The 7865-nt window shown below is 41.6% G+C and overlaps 1 protein-coding gene across 1 annotated transcript in view; it reads right to left on the reverse strand.

Moving 5' to 3' along the window:
• Positions 1-6396: 6396 nt before the first annotated feature.
• Positions 6397-7865, reverse strand: part of LOC107746647 (interferon-induced very large GTPase 1-like) — an 8787-nt gene continuing 7318 nt past the window's right edge. Inside the window, exons 4-5 of the mRNA XM_016560942.1 lie at positions 7266-7658; positions 6397-7167 (exon numbers count right to left, since the gene is read on the reverse strand). Coding sequence (XP_016416428.1) covers positions 6397-7167; positions 7266-7658 — 1164 coding nt within the window. The remainder of the gene's footprint in view (positions 7168-7265; positions 7659-7865) is intronic.

Raw genomic sequence — 7865 nt, forward strand, 5'->3', positions numbered from 1 at the left:
CCTCAGATCACTATGTACCCAGGCAGGGCTACCAGACTGAAACTACCCAGACCACAAGAGTGGGCTCACCGCAATTGCAGTAGAACACAGCTAGCCACAGATAACTGTATTCAAGTAAGCCCATCCTGCCAAAACAATGGCTGGAATATAACCACCCTCACATGGCTATACTAAGAAGGTCCCCAAACCGAGACAATATACAACTAGCCTAGATAGCCCTCCTGCAGAGCTGCACAGACCACAAAAGTGGGCTATCTACTTACTACCCTAGCAGGGGAGATAGCATTGTTTAAGCAAGTGCTCAGGAGACCACTACTTAAAGACCCTAAGCAGTGGAGCAGTCACTGAGCTAGCACATAGATATCCTCCGATAGCTATGTCCTACAGGAAGGAGCTACCAGAAGCGGGACCGACCGAACTACCAGACCATAGAAGTAAGCTATCTGCATAAACCCAAGAGAGGAGACAGCACTATCTGGCATGGGCTCTCAAGAGACCACCACTCAACTAGAGTAGAGGCCGAGCTAGCAGACAGCTATCCTCAGAAAGCTATCTTTCCTCTAGGAAAAGGGACCACTGCAATACCACCAGCAGTGGCTGTTTAGTTAAACCCAAAATAGGAGACAGCACTGCTACAAAACAGCTATCCTCAGATAGCTATGGTTTGGAAAGGGTTAATTGCAGGTAAAAACACAGCCAGCCTTGGATGACTGTATTTACAGAAACCTATCCTGCCAAGACGGGGCTGGAATATAACCTACCTCAGATGGCCATGATACATGGGTCCCAAAACCGGGTCAGTCCACTTTAGGCTAGCAGCCATTGTGTCATCGACCAGAAACTCACAAGAGGAAGATTCAGACCATCAGTAAAATATTCACTTTGAAGCGAACACATAAACATCATTAGTCTGAAGTCAGAGCCTGATGTAAGCAGTGGCCAATCAGGAAGCGCCAGGCTCGGGATGTGAAGGATGACCGTGCCTCCTATTCAGCACGTTCCTGAGATCATCTCTTCCCTTGTTAGTGGTAGGCTTTCCCCGCTGACTCCTAGAGGGAGGAGGGGCGTGGTTAGCGACGCTAGACTTTTGATCTTGTCTATGAGCCTCATCTCTAGACCGATCGCCCCCCTTGGAAGAGGATTTGGAGTGCCGGGGAATGAATATCCTGAAGGCAGCCGATTGTGCCTTCGCCTGCCCGAAGTTCTCCACAACCGCCTCGACGGAAGTGCCAAAAAGCGGCGAAAGCGGAGCGTCGAGTAGAAAGTCTTTTTCTCTCTTCCCGATGGCCACAAGGTTAACCCACAGATGTCTCTCCGTAGCCACCATTGCTGCCACTGAATGCCCAATGGCAGCAGCAGTTGAGATAGCTCGCAAACGTCTGTTCAACAAGGGGCATCCTCACGTATCCACACTCGGCCACACCCTCAACATTAGCATAATCTGCATGTTGAGAGAGATGCAGCCGAAAGGAATACAGTTTCCTCCAGGATTTAGATATCTCCGAGTGGAGATCTGGGAGAAACAGAAGACTCCTGGGGGCGGGACGATCAAGACCAGCCAAAAAACGCTCATCTAGTCGGCTGCGAGCCGGCTTCGGTTTCTGGCGCGTCCAGACCAGATCGAGCCACTTAGTGGCATGATCCATCACATCCAACTTATCCCGTATGCGCGGCTCGGAATGGCCGATGACGACTCGGTGCTCACACTCTCATTATCATCACCAAGCACATCAACCTCTTCATTTTCGTCACTACGAGTAGAAGAGCCCAGCAGCGCGCTATCAGGATTAGATGACTCCAATGACAGAGCGTCTGGATCCCATAGCGCGCTAGAGCTCGCAGCAGAAGTCTTTGAAAGATCCATGCCTTTGGCAAACTTTTTGACCGCGACCTCAACCTGCGATCCCCACGACCCGACCCGCGAGGAGCAGATGCTTGCCCCTTTCCCCCCGAAAAAAGGGATACATGTGATCAGAGCTTACGCATAGGAAATAATTCACAATGCTCACATTCGGCGCCCTCAAGCACCGACCGCGCGTGCTTCTCCCCCAGGCACATAATGCACAAGTCGTGTCAAAAACCTAGGACACAGAGGCACGCACTTATTGAAATGATCACCTGGGTTGACAGACATGGTAACACACTGCTCGCGACATACATCGCCTGAAGACAGCAAAGAGGATGACGTATTCAGCAGGTGCCCTTTTATACTTCTACTTCATGAACAGTCAATAGCAAATACTTAAACTAATAACAAAACATACTTACAGTCGCTGATTCAGAAGCGCCAGATTGTCATAGCAAAGTCGGAATTGACCTTAATGTTTTTTTTTTTATTGGTCTTATGAAGTATTCTAATTTGTTGAGATAGTGAATTGGTGGGTTTTTGTTAAATGTGAGCCGAAATCATCACAATTAAAAGAACCAAAGACTTAAACTACTTCAGTCTGTGTGCATTGAATTTATTTAATACACGAGTTTCACAATTTGAGTTGAATTACTGAAATAAATGTACTTTTCCATGACATTCTAATTTATTGAGATGCACCTGTATATAAAGCTTGTCATAGAAAAATAAATCTTGTTCATGTGTTTTATATTGTCTGTATTTAAAAGCTACGGAGATAAAGGAACCATTGCCTAAAGTGTTGAGCATCAGTTCCTGCAGCTCATCTGAAGATGACACCAGTTCATCCAGTGAGGAAAAGAAGTCTAAAAAGAAGAGCCGTAGAGAGAAACATAGAACTGGATGAGGTAAGAGTAATGTTTATTATTAGAAATGGTACATCTCAATTTAAATACTGTTAAGTCCAATAACTAGTCTAGAACAAAAGAATCCAATGAAACAAATAATACATATATTTCAAATGTTCATATGAGCAAAATGTATGCAAGTGTTTGTCTTCTGTCTCTGGTCTGACTCTTTTTCTAGCAAAGCTTCTACCCTTTTACCTTACAACATCTTTCCACACCTTTTTTTAAATATGAGGTGTCAACAAACATTTCTGAAATAACATTCAAAATCCTTTAAATGAACTATACATATTCAGCCCGTCTTCACAGAAATTGTGCATGCTATGTGATGAATCCTATGAACCCTGCTGTATCACATTTGATTTCTAAGGCCTCTAAACACTTTGCTAAAAAATCCTGCTGTACGCAATCTACTACATGCCTTCTGTTGTCTTATTGATAGTTTATACTTTTTAGCAAGTAAAGGGCCTTTTAGTATAATTGTAAAAAAATTTTCCCCTTCATTTTGAGAAAATCATGTTAAAATGATTCTGAATTGCCATTTTCTTCTTATTTTCTTACATAAAAAAGAATATTTTTGTATTCTCAAACTTTTCTTAAGAATGTTCCTATCTTTTTTCTTAAGAAAAGTAAATATGAAGTATGAGAAGCTTAATGTCCATCCTGTGTCCCTGTGTCTTTTGTTTTGTTCACCCTCGTGTTTCCTTATGCCCATATTTGGCTCATATTTGACTCCACGTCCAGCCCAAGGAGGGCTGTTGTGCTCCCGTCAAACCCCGAGAGGGCCTCAGATTCCGAGTTTAGCCCACGGAGGGCTCCTGTTCCTGAGGTTAGCCCACGGAGGGCTATTGTTCCTGAATTTAGCCCAGAGAGGGCACCTGCTACCACGTCAAACCCAGAGAGGGCTCCAGTCCCCGAATCCAACCCAGAGAGAGCTGCTGTTCCTTCGTCCAGCCCCGGGAGAGCCTCTAGACCCAAGATTCTCCCCGAGGATTTTTTTTGGGGGGGCTATATGGCTCTGGCCGGAGGGACCGGGCCGTTAGCCAAGGCCACGGAGGCCGATCCGCCATGGTCTCCGGAGTCCCCGATCCGCCCTGGAGGCCTCCCCCTTGTCTGTCCTGAGGGGCCTCCAGAATGCCCACCCCGTTGGATGTTAGCCTTCCGGGAGGGGGTGAGTAATGTCAGTCCTGTGTCCCTGTGTCTTGTGTTTTGTTCACCCTCGTGTTTCCTTATGCTCATATTTGGTTTTGTTCCTGTTCCTGTCCTTATTGTTTCATTATTAGTTTATTCAGTTCCAGCTGTGTTGATTAATTATCTAGTTTACTCCCTATTACTTAAGCCCTGTGTTGATTCCAGTCTAGCGTCCGGTATTGAACGTCGATGTTGTGTTTCCTGTGTGTCCTTGCCTGCCTTGCTTTACCCCATCTTGGAAGATTAAAGACTGTTATTTTGAGTTTAACCCACGTCTCCTTGTTCTTCGTTTCGCCAGAGAAGGCAACCGTGACACTTAAACATTAGCAAGTTTTTTCTAAGCGACTGTAAGCAGTTTAGATGTCAGTATTAGTTTTGTTATTTGAAAAAGAAATCTGATTAACTCATATTACTTCAACACTGTTACTCAGATTGAAAATTACTCATATTGTGTAGGATTTGGGTCATTTAAACCCACAGTGAGCAGCCAGAGATGACTGTGGCAAGGAACTAAAAACTCCATCTTCAATGTTTTATTGTCTTTGCTCATTAAATGTTAATTTAGTCTATTGACTTTTTCTGTGCAGTCATAAAGCCAGAAAAAAGTTATTAAACGCTACAAAGAAGTACTGAAGACTTTCAGAAAAGTGAGTCTGCAGCCTTCCATCAACATGAGTTGGACTGAGGAACTATTGCATCCACTGCTTCAATTGCAGAGCTTGCAATTGCAGATCCTGGTTTTTACCAAGAGATAAAAAAATAAAAAAAAAAATCTTCTTGATTTTTATTTTTTAACATCATTCAAAAGGTGTGATGCAATGATGTCTACTACTACAAAGCAAAAAATTGTAGAAATGAAACAAAATTATGAGCCTCTACCCTTGCAGTGTAGCTATAATTGAGGCTTGGATGATGCTTAATGTCTGATGTTTGCTTGTTTAAAGCAAACCTTTGCTTGCTTGTTTGTTTGTTTGTTTAAAGGTCTCTAATTTCACTGTTATTTTCTGTTTAGAATACAGAGCAAAAAAAAGAAGAAAAAAAAATGTGCAGAGTTTTCTTCTTATTAAGCCCCGTTCAGACTACACAATTTTTTTGTTGGTTACGACAGTCACTGTGTCAGATTATGCGATTTTGATTCATAAAATCTTGTCGTGTCATGAACAAGAAACATGTCAGACTATACGATGCTACCCGACCATTCATCGCTGCCGTTATTAAAGGCGCTCTGTCATCGATAGCGCGGGACAAGACAGAAGGTGCTATGAGCCATTGTAAACAAACAATGGCTAGCAAACAGCATGTTTTGCCCTGTCTTGTCATCAGAAAAGCCCAAAAAAGAAAGAAAACCTGACAATGGACACAAATCTGGATGGCATGAAGAGGATGGTATGGACTCTCAAAGAGAACTGAGGTAAAATAGTTTTTAATTTACCTTTTTTCACTGTGTCGCGGCAGTCCCTCATCATAAATGCAGGAGTATTGTTGCCGTAGCTCCACAAACATTTTCCTCCATTGTAAAATTACACCTAGCAGGACCGATACCATTGTCTCCCTTTCGTTTCGGCATGTTTGAAAGCTTGTACAAAGGCACTTCTGTGCTCCTATTGGCCAGTGTCATAGCTGTGATGGAACTTGTCGTGTAACGTAAAAAAAAAATACATTAAACATGCTAGTCTTTCTGTGTTGACGTCGTAAAGCATCGCAGAGGCGTCGTGCACTATGACATACTACACGAGATGAAACGATTGAATCGTGCGTCCCGACGCCCATTGTCGTATACGAATCCCCATGACACCCTACGTCAAGCAGATCGTGGCAAAATTGGGCTAAAATCGTGTAGTCTGAACAGGGCTGATTATTCAATCATGATAATGTTTACATTTTTTAAAATACAATATATGGCATATTATGTTACAGGATGTTATTTGTAATTTGTAACTAAAACATAATTTTTTCAACCAGCATAAAATTTCTTACAAAAGTCTTTCTGTATTTGTGTCCTTATTTTGTGACCTATACATGGGTTGCTTAACTTGCTGCGTTTGTTATCCAGTTATCTGTATTTCTATTTCTATTTCTGTTTCTATTTAAATTCTATTAAATTTCTATCATATAATTAACAGTCATTAACTTTATAGATCCTTTTTTTTTTGGTTGATCATAAAGATCAAGCAGTCAAATAGTAATAAATTGTAATACATCAAACATGAAACATATACATTAATTCATGCTGTTTTGAAGATAAGATCATTTCACACATACATTTCACACATACTAAAGACAGAATTGAATCTTGTCTTTAAACCTCCTCTAGTGTATTTGATGAAGTTCTACTCTTCTGAGGTGTAAATGACTCCAGAGACTCACTGATGAATATCAAAGAAACTCATTTCCAACTGTGGTCTCAGGAGAATCTGAGAGATGTAAGAGTCTCATTCTTTACCTTTTCCTTTAAAGGTATTTATTCACACTTTCAATAGCTTCCTGTTTTGAGTATTTTCTCCATTCATCTGGTATCTCAACATAACCCTCAAATTTTTTGTAGTATTTTTCCAGATCTTTCTGAAATCTGCACACAAACCACTTCCAGTAGGGCAGTTCAGAGAGATCAGGGGTGATGCTCCAGTCTGCATAAACTCCTCCTGCTCTTCTGTAATCTCTCCAGAGAACTTTATCATCTGGGTCATTGGGATAAAAATATAGATTGCTGCTTGCTACTGCTGATGTGCAGATATGAGTAGACAAGTTCGATGTATATATTCCATTCAGACCAATACTACGATGGTAAGGAACACTGTGATCTCCATCATGGTTTACTATGGTGTTGGTGCAGATGGCTCCACAGAATGGACACTGAACCCAACAACACTGACAGAAGTGATCAGTCAGAAGCTCATCTGGTCTGTCCTTACAGTCTAACTTTACTGGAAATGTCTCTGTGTTAAATCTACTGCTGATATCAGATATTATAGCAGGAAGTTTGTTTCTCAACACATCTTCTAGGAGGTTGAAATCATCAACATCATCATGTTTGACTCCACTGAGGTCTTTTTCAGAGAAAATCAGCTCATCTGAGAGCTGCTGTGTGAAACTCTTCAACCACAAACCAGCATCTCCTCTGTTCACTTGAACATGTTCAGTAGATTCATGTGCTGCTTTCATAATCTTCTGCTGCAGGAGTTTAATGTTCTCCTTCATCTTGGGTAAAACATTGACACTGAACTTCCTCTGTTCACTTGAACATGTTCAGTAGATTCATGAGCTGCTTCCATGATCTTCTGCTGCAGGAGTTCAATGTTCATCTTCATCTTGTGTAAAACACTGACACTGAACTTATCAGTGATGTACCGACTGACTTCATCTCTGATGAAACTCTTGAAGTGGTCTCTGGGATTATCAATGTAGTTCATGTATTTGTCAAAATCCTCCTCTTCTGCCAGTGCCTTCAGGATGTGTTTCTCCAGATTTGATCTGTTTCCATTGAGTGATTCACAGTTTGTTCTCATTTCATCTGTCAGATCTCTGGCAGTCTTCTTGTACACACTCTGCTCAAAGGGCTCTTTCAGTTTTTGACAGATGATCTCACCAAAAATGGCAACTGATGTTGCTCCATGACAGTATTTCTGGAAAATACTATAGTACTCTTCTCTCTTCTCAACATATATTGCTTCCTTGAAATGTATGTGTTGGTCGTTGTTCATCTTGTTTGATTTCTTACAGATGGAAAGAACCAAATCAATAAAGAATTCATTCTTGAACTCATATTTCACTGGTCCTTCCTGGTGTTCTGTTACTCTCTTCTTGATATAATCTATGAGTTTTTGAGTGCAGCTGATGTTGTATCCCATCTTTGAAATGTTAAATGACTGAATCATGTTGTCTGTCTGCTGAATAACATCTGTGACTAATGATCTTATTTG

Source organism: Sinocyclocheilus rhinocerous, unplaced genomic scaffold (genome assembly GCF_001515625.1).
Source record: "Sinocyclocheilus rhinocerous isolate Xijiao unplaced genomic scaffold, SAMN03320098_v1.1 scaffold3606, whole genome shotgun sequence".
Classification (NCBI taxonomy): domain Eukaryota; kingdom Metazoa; phylum Chordata; class Actinopteri; order Cypriniformes; family Cyprinidae; genus Sinocyclocheilus; species Sinocyclocheilus rhinocerous.